This window comes from Falco cherrug, chromosome 3 (genome assembly GCF_023634085.1).
Source record: "Falco cherrug isolate bFalChe1 chromosome 3, bFalChe1.pri, whole genome shotgun sequence".
Classification (NCBI taxonomy): Eukaryota; Metazoa; Chordata; class Aves; order Falconiformes; family Falconidae; genus Falco; species Falco cherrug.
Genome location: NC_073699.1, coordinates 105,650,730 through 105,678,555, shown reverse-complemented (window position 1 = coordinate 105,678,555; position 27,826 = coordinate 105,650,730). Strand labels below are relative to the sequence as shown.

The window sequence follows — 27,826 nt, the reverse complement described above, 5'->3', positions numbered from 1 at the left end:
GTTCCCAGTCAACTAGCTCACCTGCTGAGGGTAACCTTCAATCAACCTTTGGCATCGGGCTATGCACGGGGTCTCAGTCCCTACCTGCTGCACTTGAGGGGTCGCGGCCTTTGCAACATCCCAAGCCTGCTCAGGCGGCCTGGCGCATGGCAGGGGGAGCAGATGGAACGCTCTAAACCATGCCACAGGATCAAAGCAATGGCCCTCTGGAGGTCTCTAACCCAGCTCCTGCTCAGAGCAGCACCACTGCTAGACAAGGGCAGCTGTGGCTCTGCCCAGCTGAGCTTGGGAACACGGGGACTGGAGCTCCTTCATCCTCCTGCTGACCTGAGAGGGGGCTGCACCGTTCTCCTGGGCATGAAGTGTTTCCCCCTACATCCAGCTTGAACCTTTAAAGACACAGTCTGGGGCTATTGCCCCTTGCTTTTGCCCTCCCTAAGCATAAAGTTCATGTACATCAACCCCTGCAAGCTGCGATACGCAAGTCTTGGTTTTGCCTCCTCATATGCAGATGCTGAAGGAAGAGCAGGGTTATGTGGGTTGGTCAACAGCACCAGGCTGGCCCCAGTCTGGCCAGCAGAAGGGTTTTCCCCACAGAGCTGCCTCTGATTTGAGAGAGGTCAGAACAAAGGGGGCTCTGTTGGCCACATGGGGAGGGCTGCGACCAGCAGCTGTGCTGGGGTCAAGCACCATTTCACTATCCTGCTGGCAGGCATCCAAGGTGCAAGCAGAGCTGGGGTGCCTGGGGACCACCGCTCCCCACGCCATCACCACACAGCCACCAGCCTCAGAGGTACGTGCTCTACTGCTGCCTCTGCTTGACAAAAGCCACACGGGAACCCAAGGCTGGGGACTGTGAGACGATGAGCACCCTGTGGTTTGAAGGGGTTGGAGACTGTCCACAGAGGCAGCAAAGCCTTCTTACTCCTAGATGCAGTGTCTTTTCCCAAGGGAGGAATGAAGGGAGGACAGGGTTTCTCCCACATTGGCATCCCCATCTTTGCTCAGTCCCTTTTGGAACAGGCAAAAGGCTCCTGGTGACAGGTGAAGTTGCCATATGGAGTCACCATCCACTCTCCTGGGATGCTCTGAGACACACTGCTGACACATGTGCACACACAGACCAGACAACACGGGCAACACAGACAGCTTTTTATTCCCAAGGGACACTGTGCCCAAAGGGCTGGACAAGGGCTCTGCATGCAGCCTGCTGTATTGTCAAGGCAGCTTGGCCTCTCCCCTCACTTGCAGCTATTTGCTGTCTAGTCCCCAAGAGCAAGGGGCAGAGCTGCAGCCACACAGGAGCTGCTGTTCCTATGCTTGGAGAGACAGGGCTTCCTTCATGTTTACTCCCATCACCTGCAGAGCTGTATCCCTTATAAATAAAAAGCCAAGGGTATGGACACACAGAACACGCAGGGGGACAGAGACATGCTGATGCAGCAACAGCAGAGCACGAGACACACGAGCTGAAAGCCTGGCACAGACTCACCTGGGCTCCACAGGATAGTCCAGCGCTTCGGGACTTAGATGCAGGAAGAAAGGGGAGCATGCGATAAGCGCAGGACAGCAGAGGAGACCCTTCCCTCCCACCCCGCTCACAGACAGGGAACAGCCCCGCTCAACTGCAACAGCTCTTCACCCTACACGACGCTCAAGCTGAGAAAACCACCCAGCACGAGCAGGAAGCCTCAGCCACCGTCCCTGGGGCTGCGTTTCCTCAAGCCAGTGAGACAAGTTTCCAAGTTGTTGCTTAGCCAGGCTGAGCATAATAATGCCAACGAGAATGCAGCCCTGTCCCACCGGGCAGGGTCTCTGCAATGCTCCCCCGGGCAGGGCGATCAGTGCTCCTGCCAGTCACCCCTGCTGCCCTACTGGCAGGACAGAGGGAAGCGCTGCTGGGGGAACGGAGCTTTTGGTCCATGGCCCTGCACCAGGACCCCTTCCTGGGCAGATCTTCAGGCAGGTCTCAGGCTGGTTCTTGGGGACGCCACAGAGCAGGCCCCCACCGAGCTAGATAGGGTCACACAAGGCCTCTGAGTCAGCCTTGGGGCACTTGGGCAGTGGGACGTGCATGGAGAAGGGGAAACCCAGGACTCCAGCTGTCCTGCTGGCACTGCCTGGGGGTGTTAGGGGCTACAGGCTGGCATTACAATCAGCTCCAACAAGACGTATATATAAAAATGTATGTTCACAGGAAAAAAAAAAAAAAAAAGTATGGGCATGTCATGGCCAGCAGAGCCCAGAGAAGCAATTGGGACGTTAGTCCTGCCCAAGGCACACCCTGGTGTCTGCCTGGAGGCAGAAGAAACTACTTTTTATGGGCAGCCCAATGGGTCCTTTGGTCCTGGCAGGGCCACTGAGTGCTGCGGCCAAGTCCCAGCAGAGGGATCTGGGGAGAAGTGCTAAGCTCTCTTGCAGGATGGGGCATGCACAGCCAAAATAGGCTGGCTTGGGCCGGAACAAGGCTGGGAACGGTGACCTTCCCTTTGCAGAGCACTGGGAGAGGCAGGACACAAAGGTAGCAGGTTTCTGCTCATCTGCAGGGATGTGGCTCATGTCTGCACAGAGGGACAGCTGGGCACTCTGCCACGTGGCAGAGTAGTCGTGCAGGCCGCTACATGCCCCTCGTGGCTATAGGGCACTGTCTAGCTCAGGAGGATACTTGGCTCCTAAAAAGCCCTTTCCAAAACACCACAGCACCTCCCAAACCGTCATGAACATGCAGGAGATGGGCTCTGTGGCTCCTCAGGTGTTAACATGCATGCATGCACACAGCTCAGCCTCCTGAGCCTCTGCCTGACCCCAGCTTGTAGAAAATGAGGTGAAATGGGGATGTAACAAGGCAGGTATCACTCAGACTCCCCCACACAGCGGGCAATACAGCTGCATGAACCAGTGCTTCTCTTCCACTCCTGCTGCTACAGCAGGAGAGACAGGCAGCAAATCAACAGCTGTCAAGCCCGCTCTGGGGAAGGAGCCCTTCTCCCCATCCGCCTGCCCAGGCCCCTCTTCTGCCCCCCAGCTGCACTGCACATTGCAAGGCATTGCCCAGGCCGCATTCCCCGGACTGGGGAACACTTCTAGCACCCAGCCTGGCCTCCTCACTACAGCAGCAATGCCATATTCTGCTGGAAAAATCAGGCCAGGATTAGCACCCCTTACTTCCATCGCCAACGCCTTTGCCGCTGATGGAAGAGGGAAATCACAGGAATTTTCTTCCTCTGTGCTCACCCACTTCAACTAAGGGTAAGTTGCAGCGTGCTGCCAGGACATCTGCCTGCTGCAGAGCCAGGCAGCGGAGCTCCTGCTGCATCTTGGCTGTGTTTGGGCCCTGGTACTGCCACAAGAGCTGTGGTCAGTACCTGTGTCCTCGTCACCCTGAAACGGGAATCCCTGCCCATGGCAACCCCCTGGGAGAGTGCCTGTATTCCTCCTGCCACACCTGCCCTGCGCTCCCGGCTCCCCTGCGGGTGGGCACTCAGGGGGGCAAGGGGAGATGTGGTGGAGGGCAGATGGCTGCAGGGAGGACTGTACTTACGCGGGGATCTCATTGGTCAGGTGGCTTGAAAACAAAGAAACAAGGACACTGAGAAGAGACAGACAGACAGAGACCGACAAACAACAGCTCAACAGAGGTGCCCTCCCAGGCAGGGTGCTAGGGCAGCAGGGGGTCGGAGGGTGCAAGATGCAGATTGATGGAGCCTGATCCAACACCCTGTCTCAGTGCCACGGAGCTGGGAATTAGCCCCGGGGGCTGCAGGAGCACATTGCTGAGGAAGGGTACCAAGCCAGACCGCAGTGGACCGAGAGTCTCCTGTTGGAGAAATACCCAGTCCAGGGGCTGAGGACCTCAGTCCACAGCTGTGTAGCAAGCCCTGCTCACCTGGAGAGAGAAGCCCCAGGGACCAGTACAGCCACAGAAACCACAGCACCTAAACACGTACTCCTAGCCCCGGGAGTCAGGGTCGAGCAGATGCTGGAGAAGGCTCGACAGTCCCTGCAGCAGCGACAGCCCATCCCTTGCTGTGCAGCCAGGGAGACAAAGGACCTGGCAGGCAGAACACCTCTCCCCTCAGCACAGCTCACCCAGCCCACAACCTGCTCCTGAGCACGCGGGCAAAGAATGGCAACGACCAGGAGCAGGGCATGGGCCACATTAACCACCTTCATGGGCTGCACTCAGCCAGCTTCATCCCACTTCCAAACCAGACTCTGCTAACGCAGAACGTGGCACACACGCTGCAGAACGAGAGCAGCCAGACCTGAAGCTGGCCAGGCACTGCCATTGTGGGGAAAGCCCTCTGCCAGCAAGGCTCCTTCAGGGGTGAGGGCTGGAAGTGATGGCTCACAGCCCCAGTTTGCCTTGCTCCCCTCTGAGTGCTGCACTCGGACTTCAGCCCTAGCTCCTCCTCCTGCCAACAGCCCTAACTCCTTCTCTTGTCCTTGGTTCAGCTCAGCAGCCAAGTTACCTCTTCGTCACGGCATTGTGGTACTCCATGTATGTCCTACCATCAAAAGCAATGGCCTCTGCATCTCCAGCAGCCTTCTCAATGATCACTGGAGGTGGGAAAAAGAAGAGCTGTCAGGCAACGTAGCATGGCCTGTCCATCCTCAGAGACTAGGAAAATCCCCCTTTACACTGCGCAATCCTAACAGGACGAAGGCATGCACAAACCTGCCATCCCTTGGAGCGCATCAGCACTGTGGCACTCTGAGCAAGCCCCTGGAAAGCTTTACTGTGGCTTTAGAGCCCATGAGTCCAGACAATCTCCCTGTTTTGCAGCCAGCTGCCATGGAATCTGCAGCCTTGTTGGCTTCCTGGCTGAAGCTGGGGAGGAACCCGGGGGCTTGGTGCTGGCCCAGGTGCTAAACTCAGGGAGGTCGTAGGAAAGAAACCCTGATCTGGAGACAGCTAGGCGCTGCGCTGGCCCTCCAGGTGAATCTGCTACAGCACCAAACCACATTTCCCGGCCCCAGGCTGCTCCCCCCGAGCACAGCAACATGAGACAGGATCGCAGTGCACTGACGGGAGGAGGTGACAGGGCTGGGTGATCTACCTGTGGGCAGCAGCATTTGCCCTGCTGCATACAGTGTAACGCCTGCATTTCTGAGAAACGACATAGCCCCGACTTCACAGCTGCACCACAGCACCAACCTGCGAATGCCACCGCTTGTCTCCCCTGGGTTCCTCCCAGCAGCCACAACAAGGACAAGACCCCAGGCTCGGCCCAAGCCGTGTGCTGTCCTGCTGCCACCAGCTAATCATCCAGCAGTTTCAGTGCCGTGTCTGGCTAGTGGATGAGGGTCCACGTCCAGCCCCACCCTGGCAGCCTCACCTTTCTCACAGTGAGCTCCAGAGAAGCCCCTCTGGCAGGCACACTCATAGCTCTCTAGCCGGGGGCTGCAAGTGCCTCCGTTCTGGCAAGGATTGGGTTTCTGGGTACAGGGGTGGCCTCGGAAGGGGGAGATCTCAATGGCGCTGCGGATGTTCTGCTCCTTCAGCACAGGCACTCCCTTGATGGAGATCTGGCAGATATAAGCAAGAAGAAGCCCAAGGGTCAGGGTTCACCGCCCCACCTCTCCACGGCGCTGGCGGGGGGACAGAGGCCAATATCCTCGGGGGGAGGAGGAGATGGGAAGCCAGACCCATGTGTTCCTGTAATGCATGCCCATCTCCCCTTCTGCCCCTTTTCAACTGGGTGTACCCCCATGCACATGGGCCCACAGGCTGGGGCAGCCCACCCAGGCTCGTCCTTGCTCTCCTTTAGCGGTGCCAATGCAGGTGGCACGTCTCCCAGCCAGACACCTGCCCTGGGCCACCCAGTCAGGCCTTACCCTCTGCACAGCTCCATCGAAGCTGGTGGAGATGGCGGCTGCTCGAGCTAGCTTGCTGAAATCAGGGGCTCCCCCAACATAAAACGGCTCCTTCAGGTTCAGGAAGGTGTGAGGCACCTGGGGAGGACAGGGGAGAAGGTGACATGGAGAAGACACCAGGCTATCCCTAAGCTGCAAGCAGGGCACTTGGCCCAGCTCCGCGGGGACTAAAGGATGCTGCAAGCAGGGCAGCACTGCAGGCGGAGCAGGCACCCGTGCACAGCCAGAAGCCGGGCTGGTGGGAAAGAAAGCAACAGCCACCTGCCCCCCGCGCTCCCCCACTCACTGCCTTCTTCCCTCAAGGCACGGACTGTGTCCTGCAGCAAGGCTGCTGCAGGCACCTCTGCAGGGGCTGGGCAGGACAGCCCTGCCCGAGGGCAGGCAGGCAGGAGGTGGGCCAGGCAGGGAGAGGCAGGCTAGGCTCTGCATCCCGCTTGGGACCACATCTGCACCTCCTCCGTTCCCTGGACTGCCCCAGTCCAGCTGTCCCGCACGCCCTGCAGCCCTTCCCTGCCCTGCCACCGGGACCTACGGCTGGTCACCAGCCACAGCACTGCCGGCACGAGCCGGTGCCGAGCACAGGGAGGCGATGAGCTCCATGGATCTGGCACCAAACAGGCTGTCTAAAGGGTGCTGGGAGAAACGGGCCTCCAGTGAACCTCCTCATGCCAAGCTGCAAGGTCTTGCCTGCCAACAGGCACGCAAGGAAAAGATTTTCTGAGAATTTAATTTTGGGGAGATGCTCTCAGGTGTGGAGGCCTCCAGTTCTGCGTGGCTCCCAAAACCAAGTAAACAAATATTGCTTCCCTCTCACCAGGGCTAATGCTTAAACCCAAACGCATACCGGAGGGATTTAGCTTGGATTCATCCAGCTGCTACAGGTCCCCTACAGCACATGGCTAGAGGAGGTTCTCCTGCATCTCACGTGGCTGTGTGTTTGGAGGAGAAAGGCTCCCTCCTTGCTGTCACCCTGCAGCCCCAACTGCACAGCACAGAAAGTCCAGGTGAGTCTTCAGCCACATGGTTCACTTGGCACACAACAGAAGCGATGTCCCTTCCCGAGCACCTGGGATGGAGCCCGAGGCACAGCAGCGAGGCAAAGATGCAGTTATATGAATCACTAGCTAATGCTTTGTGGAGTTAACACAAGAAACATGACCAGATTAATTGAAATGCTGTAACTGGCTGGAAATTAATGATGGGAGAGGATACAAGTGTCTCTAATCTACAGAGATCCTACAGCTGCTTGGTCAGATGGGAAGGGGAGTGGGTGAGACACTGAGATCTGAATGGAAAACGAAAAAGAACAACGTGCCAATGGCAAATGAGATGGAGGTGCAGTGGGTCATACTTATCTTTACCTTACGGGATTTCTGGGATCCAGACAGCAGGGGAGGGAAAAATACGAATGAAAATCAAAGGGAGAGAGAGAAAGAGAGAGAGAAAAAAGGAAGATCAGTGGGTAACATTGTAACACGCGGGGCTGCAAGACCACTGCAGCAGCCAGTGCCTGGGGTATCCAGGGAAGGGGAAGGGGAGCTGGAGAAGGCAACAGGAGGGGCCGCTGCCAGCCGGGGTAGCCTTCGCCTGGAGAGAAGCTTGAGACACTGAGAGTGAAGGGAGGAAGAAATCCCTTCTTTTGCAGGAATGATGTGGATCTCAGGGAAGAGTTCAGCAGCAGATGGGGCTTTTTCTGCATTACCAGTTTCCCTGCTGGAAAGGTGGATGAAAGGAAGGCCAGCGGCCCTGCCATGACACCCAGGGAACTGCTGTTCGTGCAGAGACAGAAGTGCAGAGGGGACAGGGCACAGGGAGAAGTCAGAGAGGTAGGCTGCCAGCTGGGAAACAGAGGAGAGAAGGCACTGACGGGTTCCGCAGCAACAGTGCAACGGGGCTTCTACTGCCCCGTGACCTCCTCCCGCTGAGCTCTGCACCCAGCATCAAGGGCACCGGCTGATACCCCCACGGGCCAACACGGCGGCAGCCCGGGCTGCCAGGGGGCCTTGGGTACCGACCCCGACAAGGACAGTCGAGGACCTGCAAACAAAGGCCAAGGGGCGTGTGCACGTGTGTGAGGGGGGGCTCCATCGAACACATTCCTGAAACCAAGGCCCCCAGGAGTCAGGGCATGCGTGTCACTGGCGAAGGCGCTGCAGCTCTGCGTGGCAAGGGGCAAGGAGGGGGAAGAGCTGGGAGAAGCGCGCAGCTGCGGTCCTACAGCACCGGTACCAGGCTGCAGAGCGGCTAAGAGAGGCGGGCAAGCTCTGCCCCGCAGCATCCTTTTCTCCTCAGGTCTTGCCCTCTCCTCCTCTGCCCTTGAAGACATGCACCACAGGGTGCCCTTGAGCCTGGGAACTTCTCAGCTCATGTCACACATGACAGGAGCAAGGCTGGAAGCCCAGAGGGCTCTCCCTCCTGGCCCCATCAGCTTACCGGTGACTCTCCCATCACCCTCTCGCCATTGTTGATCCTCATTACTCCTTTGCGCCCATTCCTCTCCAACAGGACACTTATCCAGGTGTTGAGGGGAACCTGCTCTTTGCTCCTGGTGATAAGAAGGGAGGAGAAGACACACGGGTGAGAGCTCTGCCACCACCACCTGCAAACACAGCACTGTAAACCTCCCCTGACCACCTTGGGCTGCCCAGGCCACCGCAGCCCGGCCAGCTTGGGCTGCCCCTGCTCACAGCCAGCCCGGCATTAGCCTGGGAAAGAGGCACAAGCCAGGGACAGGCCCAGCTTTGCTCTGTCCCACAGAGGGACAGCTGACCAAAAACCATTACTGCAAACAGCCAAGGCCAGTATGAAGTCTGCTCCCCCCCTGCCTCCCAGGGTTCCTTACGAACTGGGGGTGTCTAGTCTGGAGGAGACTCAGGGACCCCTCATTGCTCCCTACAGCTACCTGAAAGGCGGCTGTAGCAAGCTGGGGTCAGTCTCTTCTACCAGGTAACAATTGACAGGACAAGATGAAATGGCCTCAAGCTATGCCAGGGGAGATTTAGATTGGACATTAGGAAAAATTTCTTCACTGAAAGGGTGGCCAAGCATTGGAACAGGCTGCCCAGGGAGGTGGTGGCATCAACATCCCTGGAGGTGTTTAAAAAATGCAGAGATGCAGTGCTTGAGGACATGGTTCAGCGGTGGGCTTGGCAGTGCTGGGTTAATGGTTGGACTTGAAGCTTTTAAAGGTCTTTTCCAACCTACTCAACCAATCCAACCCGACTCTATGATTTTCTGGGAGGGGAGCTCAAAGCCAGTGCTGGACACCTAAGGCTGTCCCTCAGGCCTCCGCTGCCACGTCCCCATGATGAGCAGCTCTACAGCCTGCAGCCCATCCTACCTGAGCACAGCTGCCCCTTTGCCCAGGTCGTATCTGTACTCCAGGTAGCCATCGTGTAAGCCCAGAGAGACAAAGTCCCCTTTGCCATCTGTCTTCTGGCCATTGTAGAAGATCATGCCACTGGGGTTCTTGGCCAGGAAAACAACTTCCATGGACATTTTGTCCCTGAGGAGAGAAGGATTATGGATACTCTCCAATCCAGCTGCCCATGCACTCTCTTCCCTTGGCCCCATGTGCCAAGCCCTTGGAACACTTCTGCCTGCCTGGGACTACAGGTACGGCAGAGAGATGCCGCCCCTGTAAGGCATCCTTGCCAGGCAAGAGGCACGTCTGCCACATTCGAGATGGTGCTTTGTGGTGCCCATTTACCCCGCCTGTTGTAATGCCAAGCACATGGGGCGCAGTGCTGGCTCAGCCTGGCTGCAGGCATTCTGGCGATGCCAGCTCCTCTGGAAAAGAGCTCCAGCAGGCAAAAGGGAAGACCCCTGGGGAGAGCCAGCGTGTGACAGGCGAGGCTCAGAGCCTGAGCTCTCTCCCCCGAACCAGCCACGCAGACGATGCACTCGCCTGCCCCTCTCCCATTCCCTGGCACTTACTGCAGGTCAGGAACGAAGGTCTGCAGCCCATTCAGCTCCAGGTAGGAGAAGCCATTGAACTCCGGGAGGAAGGGCATGGTGTGGTCCTGCTCTGTCACTGGGCACAAATGAGGGAATGGTGAGGAAGAGGAGGCAGAGCAGCTTCAGCCAGTGCCCCAGAGGCACAGTGGGCAAGGCCTCCTGGCCACCCAGGCTGGGGAAATCAGCACCTTCAGTTCCACCCCCTTCCCCAGACCCACTCCTCTGCCAGCTCCCATCCCACCTAGCTCGCAGAAGTCTCCTTCCCGGCCCATGGGACAGGTGCACAAGGCACCTCCCTCTGGCAGCACCAGACAGGTGGCAGAGACGTGGCAGGGCGTAGGGTCACAGGGATTCCTCTCATCGGCACACGTCGGGCCTGCAGCAGAAAAGGCAGTCTGTCAGCTCAGCATCCCAAACCAACAGCCATCAGGCACGATCTGGCCAGAGACAAATGTCTCTGATGTCTCCCAATGCCCTGCCAGAATCAGTTGGGTTCCCATGACTCAAGAAGCCCCCCTCAGCGGACCCCAGAAATGGCAGATGATACCCTTGCCAGACTATGCCCCTAAAATGCAAGAGGAAACTTTTTTGCGCATGAGAACAGATCCTGGCCCTTGCCTTATGTGCATACGAACAGGTCTACGTTCTCAATGTATTGACTTGACTGGATGCAGCTTCATCCTATTCTTCCTCCTCTAATGCACTGCTGACACTCCACACCACATCCCTCCCCGCTGTAGCTCATAACACGAGCCCCAGGGGCTGTGAGAACCTTCAGGGCCAGGCAGCGGGATCAGGAGCCCCAGCAATGCTCGCTCTGCAGCCCCTTCCCCGTACCAGTGTAGGTGTAGAGACACTCGCAGTGGAACATCTCTGCCTCCTTGACATGACAGATGCCACCATGGTGACAGGGGTTGGGGTGACAGGGGTCGTTGCCACACTCGCCCACCCCGCTGCCATACAGCACATCACTGCCTTTCTCCCGCAGGTCGTACATCTGGTTGTTCACGTCCAGGAGACGGATGCAGCCCTTCAGGCCAGCTGTAGCTGTGGTACGATCTGCCACCCTGCAAGGACAGAGGACAAAGTGGGTGGGGGTTTTGTCCCCCGAGGACAAAAATGCAGAGGCCCTCCAAGCATCTGGGTCAGGCTGCGCTTCCCAGCAGGGCATTCAGAGGCCCCCCCGGCCCAGAGAAGCCCCACTCTACAACAACCCTCCAGCCACTGCCTGAAGCCTACTGGCAGGCAGGGAGCTGCAGCCACCACAGATGCTCTGCCCGCAGCAGCAGCGGATGCTGTGACACCCAGGGCAGCACCCAGTGCCCTCACTCACACAGCCATTTGGTCCTCCGGCGCTCCCCCGATGAACAGGTCCGTGTCAAGGTTGAGCCCGTCAGTGCCCGTCGGGCTCTCCCCGCTGACGTGGGGCTCCCCATCGACAGACAGCATGCCGCTGCGGCGGTTGCGGTTCACCACTAACTGGTGCCACTTGCCAGGCTCAACACGGACTTTGCTGGTGATGACGCCCGTGCCGGAGCCAGTGTTAAACCTGGAGCAGAAGAGGGGAGGCCTGTGTCTTCTGCCACCTGCACAAAGGTGGCATCTGTGCCATGGCACAGGGGCTGCTGCATCCCAGGGAGGAGCTGGGAGCACTCAGGAGCCCCCCTCCCTCCCCAGCTCTGGATCAGGCTGCATGCACCATCCCCTGCTGAGCATCACAACTGACCGCCTGAGAGCTCCTCTGGGCTTTGCAGCCTCCAGAGATCTGCCCTCCACCTCGCCTTACTCCAAATCTGCACCTTTGGCTTGTGGAACTGGAAAATTCATTTCAGTTCACATTTCTGGGGCCGTTTTCCCTTTCTTTTTTCCTCTGCATTTCTTTTTTCCTCTGCATTTCTTTTTCCAGTACAAAAACAGCGCCAAAAAAAAGACTTCTCACTTCCTCAAAAAAATCAACCTCCCACACCTTTTAGCTTTCAGACTGAAATAAGCAAATTAACTTCCTTGAAAAGTGTCAAGGAGAATGAGTGCCCTTAGTATTCCTATTGCATTGGAAAAAATGCTCCTCCTGTTCTTGTTCACTTGATGCTACTGTTTCTTATCCTCCAAGTTTGAGCCCAGCACCCTCCTGGTGTTCTGCAAGGACCATTCTGGCAAGAACGGCTCCTCTGCTTCTTTCACATCCTGCAGGGCTGAGGGGAAGCACACCCACCTGAGCTCCACATAGCTGCCAACCAGCGCCAGGGAAATGAAGTCTTTGCCGCGGTTCTGCCCGTTGTAGAGCAGCAGCCCGCCAAGCTCCACAGTCCTGAACTCCATGGCGATGCGCACGGTGTGGTACGCCTTCATCATCTTGAAGGCCAGGTAGGACTTGCCACCAAAGCTGGGGATGAAGTACCTGATAGCTGCAAGAGCCAGGGAGGGTAGAGATAGGAAGAGGGGATGAAGTAGAGGAGGAAATAGAAGGACAGAGAGCAGATAAAGGCCAGACATGAGCCCATGAACATTTTCCTACTCATACAAAGAGAGCTTTTGTGAAATGACAGAAAGAAGCTTGCTCTCCTCTCTGGGTCAATGCTCCTGTGCAACCATCCCCTGTCACCACCTCCTAGACACTCATAATGGTAGCAACCAACTCCTCCCATGGTGGCATGCCCCCCAGAGATTGCTCCCAGGCTTTAGAGATCTGTGGTACCGCTTCCCAAGCACTTGGCTTCAGGGTGCTGTCCCCGCCAGCTCCTCCCAGGTAAGGACCAGAGCTGTCGGTCCTTTCCATGCCCAGCTAGCACATCCCCTGTGCCGTCAGCTGAGCTCCGCTGCGCACACAGTTCCCTGTAACTCAACTTCCCAGCTCCCTGGATAATTTTTACCTGTCCCTTCCAGAATCCCACATGACAGACTTACATTCATCACTCCAGGCTTTTATTTATTGTAGCTGAGATTTTCCAAGGGATCTGGAAGGCCAAGCCCTATTAAAATTAATAAGGCTGGACACCTACATATAGTAGCAGCTTTGAGCACTCCAGCTCAAGCTTTAGGGAAAAGCTTTTCAGGAATAAGGACTCACAATGCCCAGAGCCCCTGGCGTGACACCAGACTACCAGTGGGAGCTCACAGTAAATAACAGCAGCTCTGGTTAAGCGTGCTGCCAGCCTGCAGCTGTTTGCTAAGAAGCTCTGAGCACCGGGAAATAGAGCCTGAATTATCGGCGCACATCTCCTGGTGTTCAAGAGGACAGTTAGTACCTGTCTCTCAGTTACGCCAGCCAGCAGTTACTAGCTGTAGAAGCTGCGAGTGACAATGCCGTGAGCCAAGATAAAAAAGCAGCAGCTCACAATTTCCATGCTTGAGGGCACTAGTACAGCAGAAGTGGAGCCAAGAAGAAACTGCTCCCAGCACCTTCTTACCCTGCAGCCTTGCCGTGCTCGCCTCTTACAATGCATGGTGCATGTACAACCTGTTCATGGCAGAGCTAAGGGAGCCGGTTAAACTGGCCCCTGTGGTGCCTCCTGCCCGGTGCACGTGCAGTGCCAGTGCTGGTGATGGGGCTGGGTTCACACCTGCCCCCGTGTCTCTCCATCACCATGCAGTCAATGCAGTTTGCTGGACTACTGACAGACAGGGGTCAGAGACACGTACGTTTCTCACAGACGGCTCCCCCTTTGCCGGCTGGGCAGCTGCAGGTGAATTCCTTCCCGTCATCCTCGCAGGTGCCACCGTGCAGGCAGGGGTGAGAGTCGCAGGGCCGCATGGGTTTCTTCGTGGCAGGGGGCTGGCGCGTGGGCTTCCACCGGGTGGTGGCCGGGAGGGTGGAGGTGGGTCTCTTGGTGCTTGCAGCTCCTGCCGTCTTGCTGCTGGGTTGGCCCGCGGCATCTGGGCGCAGGACGTGGACTGTGGTGGCAGCAGCGGCCGTGGTGTATCGCCGGGTGGTGGCAGGTGCCATGGTGGTGGCCGTGGTTGTGGTCACAGTGGTGGTGAAGAGCCTGGGGATCCAGTCTGGAACACAGCAAAGGGCAGGTGGAGGCTCGCGCTGTGCAACCCTCCCTGCGGGCTGGGAAAGTTGCTTGGGCTTTTGGGGCGAGACGGCAGCCAGAGGCTCAGACGGATCGCTCCCCTGGGCTGAGCTGAGAACAAGTCCAGGTACATGGACTAACCTCCGGGCCCTGGCTCCGGGCAGCACCGTCTGGGGAAGCATTTGATGGGTTACTGCTACAGATGAAAGGCCCTGGCAAGACCAGAGGAGCCAGCCTGCCCGTTTGAAAGCCTAAACCAAGAGAGGGGGACTGACCGCAGACAGAGGGGGCTCACCGAAGTCCATGAATTTGACGTGCTCCTGCTGGGGCTTCTTCACCAGGATGGTCTTCTTCTTGGAAGCTTTGATCTGCTTCAGCAGCGCCCCTTGGACGTCAGCTGCTGTGTAGGAAGTGGCTGATGGTAGCCAGGAGGAGAAAGGAGAAAGGCAAGGGTGAAGATGCAGGCTCACCTAGAAGTTTCCCTCTCACGACCTCCCTATGTTATATCTGAGTCATCCCTTTCCCTAGGAAAATGCTCCCAGCCCTCCAGGCACCAGCTCAGGGTGCACCTCCTCCCAGCTCTTCTCACAGCATCTGTTGATTTTGCTGGACAGAAGACATAGCCCCAGCAAATTTTAATAAGGTTCTTTCATGCTCCTCGCAGCACATGTGTTTCTCAGGCCGGCAGCCCCACTGGGAGCACCTGCCCTCTCCTCAGGCACACGCCACAGTGCATCAGCACCGGGAAGGCTCCTACCTGGGTCAAAGTGGGACTCCACAATGACACGGACAGCGCTGCTCTGCCCCAGGTCTCGGACACGGATACTCTTGAAATCCTTCTTAACGTCAGAATTGCGGAAAAGCTCATCCAGCTAGTTGGTCGGAGGTGAAGGAGAAAAGATAAACAAACCAGTTAATGGGGAGATCCTAGAACATCTGTCCTTTCAGTAAAAGATCTTGAGTCTCACCGAGTCTCCTTGGTTTCAACCCACAGGGGTTTGCATCCAAACCTTTGCAAGACATCCCACTGACCACACAGAGAACAGGGCACCGTTGTGCAGGGCAATCATTTCAGGCGGTCCCTATTCTTTATGGCCCGCAGTCAAAAGGTAAGAACAGGATCCCGAAATAGTGTGGGGAAGGCGAGCTATCCCCACCATAGCTGTGAAAAAGAATGGAACAGAGCCAGACCAGAGACACCTTGCAGTTCATATAGGGATTTTTTACTGTGTGGCATCTAAGTCTTAGTGATCTCTTCTAAAGCTCTGTAAACCTGCTTAGGCACTTTGGAAAATCCCATAAAGCACCATTCTGCATCTTTAAGTACCTGACTGCCTTTTAAAACTTGGCTCTCAGACATTGCAGGATTTGTCTGAAGTCACACGAAGGAGACAGTGACAGCCCAAGGCTTACAGAAAGTCGGGGCTGTAACACCCCTGCTAGCTACCTCTCCAGACTCACATCGGACCAGCAGCTGTCACAGCTAGAGGCCACCGCTTCCCTCCCTCGGCTTCACGGCAAAGGCAGAAAAGAAAGTAATTAACTGACTAATGGTCTCACGGTATAGCCTCCTCCTATAAATTCGGGCACAGTGATCTCAGAGGGGTAAAGGAGCATATCGCATCCATGGGCATTTGCAGGCACGTTGCACGGGGACAACAGGTCTCTGCAGCACGGGGCTGGGGCAGGAACCCTCAGCCCAGCCATGTGCCTGTGCCATGCCTTCATTTCCCCCAGCCTGGGAAGACAGAAGCCAGCAGCGTCTCTTGCCTTGCTGGGGAGGGGAGAATGCACGAACGTGTGAATGAAGCTTTCGTGTGCGTGTTTGTATCCTCGGATAGAAGTCACTGTTGTATTGGGAAATATTGCTATTGTGATACAGAACTGCATGAACCATATGGTCCATATGCCAGGCACACATCTGCTTATATGACTGTACCAAGGGCTTGCCAACTTCTAAGTGCAGCTTGGAACCAGCTCTGAATATGTTAATCTCCTTGCAAAGATGCTTTGTATTTGCTGTGCCACACTGCAGGCTACAGTAGAATGTTGCTACCCCATCCAGTGCTTCCTTGGCATACCCATATGTACACACATCGCCACGCAAAGTCCGCCTACTCCAGGAGCTGGCAATGCAGGGGAGTTCTTCCTAAAGGTGGGAGACTTGAGTTTACACAAGCAGCTTCCCAAGTTGTGTAGCTGAACTGGGGGGGCAAAGGGGTTTTGGATACATTTTTGCCTAAGGGCTCTTCATGGAGGTATGGACACTTTGGGAAATCCAGGGTGTTAAGGCAGAACTTCTCATCTAAACAGCTCCATCACCAAGATCAAGCTGAGAAAGGATAACTTTTGGTCCAAAACATAACAAAGGATGGAACCCACTGAGACACAGCATGTGGCAGAGGCTAATAACACATGTAGATTAAAAAGCGATCGGACAAATTCACAGAGGGCACCTTTTAGAACTGGTGCATCATTTCCTTACACTCTTTTAAGTGCCCACCCCACAAAGGCATTGGCCCTGACAATAACCCATGTTCACTTCCAGCTTTTGTAGGTTAAGCCCATCTCAAAAAAAACCACCAGACCCAACATGATGCAATGCTCCTCCAAGGTACTCAACACGTTTTGCAGATAGGTCTCTGTGCTCCGATTTGACAGACAGCTATGACAGGCCACTGCCTCCCCAGAAGCTATTGCGAGTGAGAAGGCAAAGCAGGAGGAAACCCACGGTGGTTCCCCTGGTTGGGACGACAGAGCATCTGCAGCTGCGGAGGGTGGCGTTGGCACAGGGTACTACAGACTGCGCACCCGGGGAGCAGCGCTCAGCAAGCAGGCAGCGCTCAGTCCCCTCTTTGGCAGTGTGGCTGGAATGAAGTGCAGCAGGCAGGTGAGCAGGGCTTGCTACACAGCTGTGGACTGAGGTCCTCAGCCCCTGGACTGGGTATTTCTCCAACAGGAGACTCTCGGTCCACTGCGGTCTGGCTTGGTACCCTTCCTCAGCAATGTGCTCCTGCAGCCCCCGGGGCTAATTCCCAGCTCCGTGGCACTGAGACAGGGTGTTGGATCAGGCTCCATCAATCTGCATCTTGCACCCTCCGACCCCCTGCTGCCCTAGCACCCTGCCTGGGAGGGCACCTCTGTTGAGCTGTTGTTTGTCAGTCTCTGTCTGTCTGTCTCTTCTCAGTGTCCTTGTTTCTTTGTTTTCAAGCCACCTGACCAATGAGATCCCCGCGTAAGTACAGTCCTCCCTGCAGCCATCTGCCCTCCACCACATCTCCCCTTGCCCCCCTGAGTGCCCACCCGCAGGGGAGCCGGGAGCGCAGGGCAGGTGTGGCAGGAGGAATACAGGCACTCTCCCAGGGGGCTGCCGTGGGCAGGGATTCCCATTTCAGGGTGACGAGGACACAGGTACTGACCACAGCTCTTGTGGCAGTACCAGGGCCCAAACACAGCCAAGATGCAGCAGGAGCTCCGCTGCCTGGCTCTGCTGCAGGCAGATGTCCTGGCAGCACGCTGCAACTTACCCTTAGTTGAAGTGGGTGAGCACAGAGGAAGAAAATTCCTGTGATTTCCCTCTTCCATCAGCGGCAAAGGCGTTGGCGATGGAAGTAAGGGGTGCTAATCCTGGCCTGATTTTTCCAGCAGAATATGGCATTGCTGCTGTAGTGAGGAGGCCAGGCTGGGTGCTAGAAGTGTTCCCCAGTCCGGGGAATGCGGCCTGGGCAATGCCTTGCAATGTGCAGTGCAGCTGGGGGGCAGAAGAGGGGCCTGGGCAGGCGGATGGGGAGAAGGGCTCCTTCCCCAGAGCGGGCTTGACAGCTGTTGATTTGCTGCCTGTCTCTCCTGCTGAGCAGCAGGAGTGGAAGAGAAGCACTGGTTCATGCAGCTGTATTGCCCGCTGTGTGGGGGAGTCTGAGTGATACCTGCCTTGTTACATCCCCATTTCACCTCATTTTCTACAAGCTGGGGTCAAGCAGAGGCTCAGGAGGCTGAGCTGTGTGCATGCATGCATGTTAACACCTGAGCAGCCACAGTGAGCATGCCACAGGCTGGCTTCCCGTAGGAACCCGGCCACTGGAACAGACAAGCCTGCTGATGAGCAGCAGCTCAGAGAAAGCCTGCTCACTTCAGCCAGTTGCTTCTGGAGGTGAATATTTGGGGTTTAGCTGTCTGCCCACCACAGCACAGGCAGGGGTGGGCAGGGTCCTCTCTTCTTTTGCTGAGGCCAGAAAAACCCTAGCCAGACCCTAGGTCAATGCAAAGAACTCACCGCGCTCTCAATGCTCCTGGCCGTCTCCCCAAAGAGCTCTGACTTGGGGTCAGCCATCTCCGGTGTGTAGAACAGCTCCTGGCCTTCCACCTCCTCCAAGATGAGGACTCCTTGGAAGACTTTGGTAGCTATGGGAGGGAGGGTAAACAAGACAAAACGCCTTTAGTCGGCTTGTGGGCAGGGGACAGGCGTGTGGCTGACAGCCGCAAGGAGCGTTCGAGTCCCTGGGGGGAAAGGGTGATGGCAGTGTGCGGGTAGTGCCAGTGTTGGGGTTAGTCTGGATGGGTCTGGGAGAGCGCCATGGAGGATTAGTATCAGAGGGTGCTGGAGCAGATGGCAAAGACCAGGCTGGAGATGGCAGCTTTTACCATACGGTTTCCTCTGAGCTCCGGCCCGGATAGCAGCCCCCCTGCACTGGCTGAGTAACAAGAGAAAGACGTTAGCCAGAGCAGCACATAGTCAATACGGCAGGATCAGACACGGGCATGCAGAAGAGGGCAGAGGAGGTGACATGTGAACTCTGGACAAGGAGAAGACCTGTGCTGGGAAAGGGAAGCAGAGACCCTGCCAGCTAACAGGCTGTGGCCAGCCTTGCAAAACCAAACCGAAACTGCAACAGGAACCCACAGTGTGGCTCCTTCTAGGGGAGCTGTGGGGTGCAGAGGCAGCTATAGAAAGATCCCCGCTGTGGGTAACCATGCTGGAGGTTCCCAGCAGCTGTCCTTCCGTGGGTTAAAAGGGGAAGGAGGTGTCCAGAGGAAAAGGGGAAGTCTGCTGGAAACCCCAAGGAACAGGAGCAGTTAAAAAGGACCTCAGTGAGCAGTGAGGAAACAGCTGGGAGACGGCTCCAGAGCAACAATTCTTAGGGTAACAAGGATGCATGTACAACATACATGACTGAGCACAGGTGGCTCAGTGTTTCCTCAATATGGACTCAACATGGTGTGGAAGGGACTGCGAGTAGGCAAGACAGATCCTGCCTAGGTCATGAGAGCACTGTGCACCCCTAGCAACCACAGCGCGAGCCCAGAAGCTCAGACTTCACAGGAAGCCCAGCAGGGACACAGGGGCTACTGCTGCTCTCCTCGCCTACCCTGGCACCAAACGGGTCCTGGTCAGCCCAGTTTCCTTCACAGCCATCAGCACAGATAAAATGGGAATCCAAGAAATTCCCTCATTCCCCCTAGTGCCAGTCGTGAGCTCTGCAGAGGCCTGGGCAAAACACTGGTCAAATTTTTAAGGCTGTAGCAGTCAATGAAGAAAATGGTCACCTAAACGAAGAAAACTGCAGAGTGCCCTGGCTCCCCACATGAACAGCAGCACCCACCCACCCAAGCACTAGGGCTGGCTGCTGGGCGCTGTGGCAGGTGGGCACGTCTGCCAGCTCCCACGGCTCAGCACATCCCCTTGAACGTCCCCTCAGGGACACAGCAGCCCCCTGCCTGCACACAGGAACCGTGCTCGCTGCCAGTTGGGCAAGCACAGCACCGTGCTGCTCTCCTGGTGGGCATCTCTCAGTGGCATCCCTCCCCCTCCTGCACCCTGCAAGAGCTCAGCCTGACCCCTGACCGCCGAAAGGGAGCCCAGAGCTCAGCCCCGAGGACAAACTCACCCGGACAGTTGCTGCCTTCCGCATCAGCAGCCGCAGTCTTGCCATCAGAGCAGCATCCCAGTGGGGTGTTGTAACATGTCGCCCTCTCAATGGCTGGGGTGGAAGTTACCTGGCTTTCCTCCACCTCCTCTTCCCCTGCAGGGCATTAAGAGGAGCGTTTGCCAGCAGGAGGTAAGACCTCACCTCTGTGTCAGAGAACAAGGCTGAGAGACAGCTTCATTTCATCGTGAGAGACAGGCTACGGTTTAGCCCGCGACCGACCTGCTGAGCCGATGAAGCTCACACTCACCAGCAGAGCCTGCCCCACTAGACTCCTGGTCTCCGCTGATGCCCATCTCTTGGTCTCCACTGCCTTCTGCACTGCCTGATTCAACGTAGGCAGGCTGGGTGGTGGCCAGGACCACTGGTGCGGTGGAGAGAGGGCGGACAGTGGTCTTATACACCCCGTGGGTCACCCATGGTGTAGTGGCTGGTCTGGCAGTCGTGATGCGCCTTGTTGTAGGGTGACCTCTTTCAGTAGGCCTGGCTTCCAACAGCAGGGAGCTGGCAGCCACCTCGGTGGGCTCTGGAGCCCGGGTGGTGAGCCGCAGTGGCGGAGGAAGGATTAACTTGTCCAAGGGCAGTGTGGGCAGCGGTGTGGGTGGTGACGTGTGGCTTGTGTGAGTGATGGACTCTGAAAGGAGCAGCAGGACAGGGCAGGTAAGGAGGGGGCAGGTCTGGGAAAAGCTGGCCGTGACACTTGGAAGCATGCTGCAAACCCTCAGGCACCTGCCCTGGGCAGCACATCTGCTGTGCCATGAAGTCACGGCACAGTGAGGAACTGCAGAGGGAAGCAGCCAGCGTCAGGTCCAGCATCAGGCCAGAGAGCTGGCACTGCCCCAGCACTGACAGCAGCAAACACTCACCGTGGCACTGCCCCACATGCTTCACTGTGATGACCTGTCCCTGCCGGCAAGCGATGGTCTTCAGCTGGCACTGGTCCCCATAAGTGACACCATCTGAGCCACACACCTGGGAAGCAGAAGGGAAATGTGAGCTGCGCCTCTGTCCTCCTCCAGGTGTTGGGCAAAAGAAAGCGGTCTCTAAATGCTGGAAGCAGAGGCTTTGCAGGGGTCCCCCTGAGGCAGAGGCGATGGTCTGCACAGAGAGACCCAAGACCAAGAAGCAGAGCGGCTCAGAGGTGCCAGATGGGGCACAGAGCATCCAGCTCTGCTGGGAGACATCTACGACTCACATGTCACCCCTCCCCACGTGCTGAAGACTGCGATCGAACGTGCACACCTGCTTCTTGGGGGTGGGGGAAGAGACATCAGACTCCCACGCTGCCTCCGCCAGCCCAACACAACTGAGCTAGCCACACGTCCCCACACAGGCCACTCAGCCCCCACGGCTGCCTCTCCCACAAACCTTGGTCATGTTGGCCTCCGAGCAGAGCGGGGATGGGCACTCACAGTGGGCAAAGCCGTTGACTTCCACGCACGAGGCCCCAAACTCACAGCTCATTTCCTCGCAGGATTTTGGGGCTGATGGGTCTGGGGTAGGGAGAGAAGCGGAAAGAGATGACCAACAACGCACATACCAATCACGCAGAAACGGGCTATGCTGAATCAAGATCCCTCTCTCCTCCCAGTGGGTCCTGGCTCTCCCTGGCACTCGCCAGAGCCATCCAGACCAGTGGACAAGACAGACTTTCATCAGACAGAGAAACAGTCCCCCGTGCCCTGAGTGCGTTCAGCTAATAGGAACCCAGCCAGGAACAGAGGCCAGGGCCCCTTTCCCCCAAAGCACAAGCACGCAGGGTGGGAGGGATGCTTTTCTTTCACAAGCCTATGTGTTGCCCTGCCACAGCACCCAAGCACCCACTTCCCGGTGCCCCACACAATCCCTCTGGTACATGGCTCCCTCACCTTTCTCACAGCCAGTCATGCCCAGCTTGCTGCCATTGGGGCACTGGTTGCACTTCATGCCAGTGATACCCGTCTTGCAGGAGCACAGTCCAGTCATCTGCTCACAGTCGTCACGCACTGAACCCACCGGGTCGCAGTTACAGGCTGGGCAAGACGAGGAAAAAGACATTGTTTTGCGGGTGGATTTGTGGAGCCAGCAGCAGAGTCACTCAGGTCCCACAGCAATCCAAGACAAGAGCAAGGAGAAGGGTTCAGGGGATGACCATAATGCTCACTGCTGCTCGCTACCTCCTGACCCCAGACTGGCTGCAGGAACCTGCCTCCTGCACCCGCTACCCTCTGATCATGGTCCTGCAGCTTGTGATCCCACATCCACCCCCCAGAGTCGCATTCCCATCAGCACTAAACATCTATGTGGCTCCAGTAGGAACGTTCACCCACCCCAGGGGTCCTTTTCCTCTCTCTGGGGAAGGATAAAGGAGAGGGAGTATAGAGGAGTAGGAGGGTAGCGGCCACTGGTGTCTGTCTAGTTTGAGGTCAGAGGATGTTGCCTACTGACATTTGTGATTCTGGTTTGACAGCGAGACCCCGCTCTTATTTAAAGACTACAGGTGAATTAAGTACAAAATTGGGAAGACATTTCAGCAGTGCGATGCCTTTGCTGTTACAAAGCTGACATCCTATTTCCACTTTAAGCTTTCTGGCTCTGACCTACTGAAATCCTGACATGCCAGCGTTTGGACAAGCACTCATTCCTGGAGCTGTGCAAGGAACCCAGGAGGCTGCCTGCCTGTCCCCTCTTCAAAGCACAAAGCATCCTTCCTCCCCTTCAGCGGCACAGTGGTGTCTCCAGCTTGCTCCCACCGAGCAGGGCACTCAGCCTCAGTCCTTTGGCCAGGGGCTTAGGCCAGGTGGGAGCCTGAGACATACCTACCACTCAGCAAATAGCTGTCTGTGACTTTGGCGAGAGATGGGTACAATCATATTCTCTATTGTTTGCAACCCCCTCCCAATAACTCCTCTTCCCCCTGGCTGTTCTGGCCTCTGCCTAGTTTGCACCGGATTTCTTGGGTGGGTGTCCAATGCAATTTGAAATCAAGAGGGTTTTTTTTCTCTTAGTTTACAGCTGTTTTCACATGGCTATCCCTGGCGGGGTCAGCAGCAACGTGCAAAACCACTGCCTCGTTCCTTCCACTTCAGACCCATCCCCTCACAACTGTCCAGCCTCACGCAGGGACAGTGGGGCCCATCCACGCTGGGCTCCAGCAGCCCTACGGAACATCTGACCAGGGAGCGGGCCCATGGAAGGAGACTTCATCCCCTAGGCAAGCTGCACCAAGGGGGAGCACAGCATCCCTGCAGTGCTTTGGGCCGCGCTGTCTCTCCTGCACGGAGCGAGTCATCAAGCTCTGCAAAAGCAGCCGCGGCAGGTGACTTGCAACAGGACCAGTGTTCGGCCCATCGTTTTAAACAGCACAGTACTCGCCGTGCCTTGAGCCCCACCGAGCAGGGCAGGGAGCCTTGCCAGCAGAGCTGCATGGGATGGGGAGTGATGGGCCAGCCCTGCCTGCACTCACGCGTGCAGCCGCTCTTGCTGTCAGTGACGATGCCGCGGAAATTCCAGAAGCCGGGCTCACAGCGGTCGCACTTCAGGCCCCCCACGCCTGGCTTGCAGGAGCACTGCCCAGTCGCGGGGTCACAGGCTCCGCCGTAGGAGCCGTAGGTGTTGCACTGGCAGGTGCCTGCGGGCAGAGGGAGAGTGCATGAGGCTGAGTCCTGGCCAGGGAGCAGGGGGGATGCTGAGGGGCTGCATCATGCTGGAGGCACCGACTGCTGAGCCAACCAAGCTGCTCAGCCAGGGCAGGAACGTGGTCTCGCGCCAGACAGCAGGTTTCACCAGCTGCTCTCAATTCTTCTCCTCTGCCCCAGCTGCAAGGGGGAACTAAACCTTCAGAGATCAGACCACTTGCTTTGCTGTTATCAAGAACTCCTCTCTCATTAACATCAAAGAGGAAGGAAGCTATTAGAAGTTTATTATTAATTCATTAATTAGGAACCTGATGGAGGGAAATGATCCAAAGATAGACAGAGAGACGCTCCCTTTATCCAGAGGGAGCAGCAGAAAAGGGACACGGGGCACAGCTGGATAGAAAGGGAGACCTTGGGAGCAGCAAGTAGGGTGCATGAGCACATCCCCAGACTGCCAGCGGCAGGGAAATGGCATGTCCAGAACAGGCAGCAATGGATAAATCTGCCCTAGGGGCTTCAGGCTGCTGGTTAAGTGGTAATTACCTCCTGATGTACGCTTGCTGCCAACACAGGGCCACAGGTGGGACAGAAACTGGTGGGATACTGAATCCCAGTCAATTGCAAAGCTGTGTCCATGGATTGGAGGGCAGAGGAGAAGACTCCCATCAGAGACACAGAGGAACATCGCTACCAACCACCACTGGCAGGGTGATGCTGATAGCCAAGTGCTCATGCCCTCCCTAGCCTCCCCTGACCAGCTCCTCCCAGCTCTGCTAGCCCCTCTCACCCAGCGCACCTCACCCCACCCCACCTCTGCTCTTCCCACACCCACCTCAGCCTCCAGCTAGCCCCATGCACCCCCTGCCAGGAGATGTCTGGACATTCTCTGAATTATGCTGCTTTTTAAATTATACAGCACATTAAACAGCACTACATCCTCATCAAGCAGGCATTAGCCAGGCCCAAGCACGGCATGAGTCGTGTCTCCACGGGGTAATGTGTTTCCCTAACAGGCGGTCACAGCCTCAGCTGTTAAGAGTTTGCTAATGCCTTTCAAAATGCACCTTCTGCTAAAGTGCTGGCTCCGATGATTATTTAATAAATATTAATGAAACATTTGCCAGCTCAGCTTCCTGCACAGTGCAGTCACCCACTAGTCACTGGCCCTGGGGTGGCCTGCAGAAGGTCCCTAGGTGAACCTGAAAGCTCTGTTCCACCTTGTAGTGCAAGGATCCAAGCAGTATTTTTTACCATTCAGGCCAGTGAAAAACCTCTAGCAATGATCTAAAGGCACAGAGGGCATGGTACAGCCCTAGGGGCACCTTCTGGGGCATCCAGCATAGACTCAGCACCAAATTCTGAGCCCCATCCTGCCCTAATGCATTTCAGAAGGACTTAGACCTGAAAGTTGACTCAGGGCTTTTGAAAGGACAAGAGCATCACTAGTAGACATAGAAGGTGAAGCATGCATGCACATCTCCATATGTGCATGCTGTGAGCCTGGAGCTGGGATAAACGGAGGCTTTTTGAGCCTGGGAGGTCACTAGTTAGCTACAAAATGGGGAGGGTCCACTTTCCTTTGTTTCCCCTGGGATGGGATCCCAAGTACCCCCTCCACCTGATCTCTCCTGCCTTCCAAGCACCCTTGAAGGTCCTTCTTGCCCCCCGCCAGGTGGGAACACAAAATTCACTTACTTGGGCATCCAGCTGCACCCACTCCAAGTGCCAAGGTCATGTTGTCTGGGCAGCACCCGTAGATGGTCTGGCTGCAGTGCACAACCAGGAGAGGTGGCGGGGTTGTGGCAAGGGCTGCAGAGGAAGGCAGAGAGGTACAGGTTATCCCTGGCACACAGGCTGCCGCAGGGAAGTCCTGCCAATGTCTGATTGAGCAGCTAGCAGCATTCCTGCAAAACCAGGTGGTCCTTGCAGACATGCCGGGAACAGGTGATGAGGTGAGGTCCTACCCTTGGCCAGGGGAAGCACAGGGCACAATACAGGAATGATGCAGCAGGGATCAGCAAATCAACACAGACACTGCTGTGTCCTTGGTAAGCACTTCCTTGCGTGGCCCCAGGGAAAGGGCATGTGGTATTGCTGGGCACCAGGCTGGGGACCAGTGCACACAGCTTCTGTCAGCCTGGGGGGCTGGCTGCCTTCGGGGGACTCACCACGGCAGGCTCCTTGGCTAGTGACATAGAGATCCTGGCGTTTTTCACACCGTGTCTTCTTCAGTTCACACTCGTTGGTGTAGGTCACACCATCAGAGCCACACACCTGCCAGAACAGGGAGGGAAGCCACTCAGGGCAGTCCCTGGCACAGGAAGGCAGGTTCCCTATCCATGGGATGCCCTCTCCTGCCCAGGAAGCATGCGGGAAGGCCACGAGGGAGAAGAGAGGAGAGGAGCGAGGACCGCAGGCAGGCAGCCCAGAACCGCTCAGCATGCTTACCGGGTTGCGCGGCACTGCCAGGCAGGTGAAGTCACACACACAGCGGTCATCCTCTGCATCCTCGTCCCACCAGCCCCCGTACTGTCGGCACCGGTCCTGTTCACACTCAGTGCCGTCACCAGAGCCCGAGCCCCCTGAGCCACACTCTGTAGCAAAGGAGGACCATGGTGAGAAAGGGCTCACACAGCAGGGCAGAGTTAGCAGCAAGCAGAGGGGATGGGGCCAAAGCCCCCTCCATCCTGGGCCCACACGTATTAGGATGCTTATGCCCGGACCTCAGAGAAGATCCCTCTCCCTTGGAGAAAGCAGATTCTCCCATCACTGTCACAAGCTTGTACAAAGCCTGCATAATGACAGCTGCAAAGGGATGCTCTAGCAGGTGCCCTGAGGTGATCTTCTCTGCAGCAGGCGCAAAAGCAAGGATCCTGCGGCTACCAGTACCCTGTAGGCTACCTGGAGATCAGCCATGAGCAGGAGGAAGGGCTGCCACTTGACTTAGCGACAGTTTAATTCCATCCTTTGATCCAATTCTTTCTTCTTCTGCCCTCCCAAACACATAGCGCAGCAGGGAGATTGATGCTGCTAACAGAAATATGGAAACCAGAGCAGAGGAAGGGATGGAGTTTGGGTTTAGCCTGAAGTTCAGTTAGGCAGATATTCTTAACAATATATAAACTCTATCCCTAGCCTGGCTGCCTCTCCACAAGATGCTCAGCAATCCAGCAGCAAGAGATGTTGCTGATTTCAAAGGCTTTTTAAAGGGGAAAGGGGGGGGGAAGGAAAACCTGGCCCTTTTTCTTGAGTGATCAAAGGCTGGGATTTGGCATTACACAGAGAATTATTTAAGATCTTTTCCCAGAGGGACATCAACCTGAAATGCCCCAAGGAGGGCTGTGATCAAACACCATGTTATGTCTTCTCTTCTCCCTAAGCTCTGCCACAGCACTGAAGTCCTTTCCAGCCAGACTATGTGTGCAATGAGCCAGAGGATCTCAGCTCACCGGGTCAGCACATCCGAGCACCAAGGTTTGTGTGCCTCCTGTACTCGGATTCAGCCAGCGTTAACCCACAGTTTTTCCCCTACAGTGGGAAAACTCAGCAGCTTCTTAGTTCTTAGCTTGACTGAGCAAGGTACAGCCAACGCCACGACCTTCCCTGGCGCTTGGTACCGAGTCAATAGTGGCCACAGGCCAGGCCCCCGAGCAGCCCCTGGGGCAGAGGGGAGCAAAGCAGCAGCCAGGCTCCCTGCCCCGGGAACAGCCCTGTTTCCCCCAGCCAAGGCCCACTGAAGTGTGAAATTAAAGCAGTGATAAACTCCTCACCCAGCCGATGAGCTGAAGTCATCTCTCATTACTGCCGAATACAGAAAGACGAAGGGGAAAGGGAGGCGGCAGCCCGGGTGCTGGGTGGCAGTGGCCGGCCAGCCAGGAGGGAAGGAGAGGCACGAGACCTGCTGTGCTGGGGATGTTTGGGGTGTCACAGGGCACTGTGCTGGAGCAAGGCTCACGTGGCAGTCAGGCACAGCAGAGCAGCGAGGGGAGAGCCCACTGTGTGCAGCCTTTCCGTCACTCTTTCCCCCACCTTTCACACCTGCACAGCTGGAGAAACAGTGGCAACCTACCATCCTCACATGGCCCCATCCTAGCAACCTCGATGCTCTTCTTCTGCTGGCAGGAGGCCACCTGCAGTTCACACTGGTTGTCGTAGGTGAGACCATCGCTCCCACACACCGGGGCGAAGGGCTGCCTCTCGCAGCGTGGGCACACGCACTGCCCACCCACGCACTTGCTGCCAAAGGAGCACACTGTGCTGCCGCAGGACTCTGTGGGCAAGAGGGAGGAACCACAGTGAGACATTGTAGGGACCTTTGTGGCCAGCTGCCCAGCGTCACAGAGCTGTGGACCGGTAGTGCCATGCCATCAGAGGCAAGGACAGAAGTCCTCCTTCCCCAGAGTGCTTTGGTATTGCTTATTTAAACCGTGCAAAGAGT

The 27,826-nt window shown here is 56.6% G+C and overlaps 1 protein-coding gene across 3 annotated transcripts in view; it reads right to left on the bottom strand.

The window, feature by feature from the left end:
* Positions 1 to 27,826, bottom strand: part of AGRN (agrin) — a 129,015-nt gene that overhangs the window by 5,708 nt on the left and 95,481 nt on the right. For all 3 annotated transcript variants that reach the window (XM_027803262.2, XM_055704083.1, XM_055704084.1), the window contains 24 exons: positions 27,458 to 27,658; positions 25,837 to 25,982; positions 25,557 to 25,662; positions 25,084 to 25,197; positions 23,217 to 23,381; positions 21,640 to 21,783; positions 21,140 to 21,264; positions 20,638 to 20,743; positions 20,022 to 20,405; positions 19,733 to 19,867; positions 18,121 to 18,248; positions 14,605 to 14,719; positions 14,143 to 14,262; positions 13,474 to 13,830; positions 12,047 to 12,239; positions 11,168 to 11,383; positions 10,672 to 10,901; positions 10,076 to 10,210; positions 9,814 to 9,910; positions 9,218 to 9,382; positions 8,311 to 8,422; positions 5,839 to 5,955; positions 5,340 to 5,529; positions 4,473 to 4,560 (listed from right to left, as the gene is read on the bottom strand). In XM_027803262.2, coding sequence (XP_027659063.2) covers positions 4,473 to 4,560; positions 5,340 to 5,529; positions 5,839 to 5,955; positions 8,311 to 8,422; positions 9,218 to 9,382; positions 9,814 to 9,910; positions 10,076 to 10,210; positions 10,672 to 10,901; positions 11,168 to 11,383; positions 12,047 to 12,239; positions 13,474 to 13,830; positions 14,143 to 14,262; positions 14,605 to 14,719; positions 18,121 to 18,248; positions 19,733 to 19,867; positions 20,022 to 20,405; positions 20,638 to 20,743; positions 21,140 to 21,264; positions 21,640 to 21,783; positions 23,217 to 23,381; positions 25,084 to 25,197; positions 25,557 to 25,662; positions 25,837 to 25,982; positions 27,458 to 27,658 — 3,889 coding nt within the window. The remainder of the gene's footprint in view (positions 1 to 4,472; positions 4,561 to 5,339; positions 5,530 to 5,838; positions 5,956 to 8,310; positions 8,423 to 9,217; positions 9,383 to 9,813; positions 9,911 to 10,075; positions 10,211 to 10,671; positions 10,902 to 11,167; positions 11,384 to 12,046; positions 12,240 to 13,473; positions 13,831 to 14,142; positions 14,263 to 14,604; positions 14,720 to 18,120; positions 18,249 to 19,732; positions 19,868 to 20,021; positions 20,406 to 20,637; positions 20,744 to 21,139; positions 21,265 to 21,639; positions 21,784 to 23,216; positions 23,382 to 25,083; positions 25,198 to 25,556; positions 25,663 to 25,836; positions 25,983 to 27,457; positions 27,659 to 27,826) is intronic.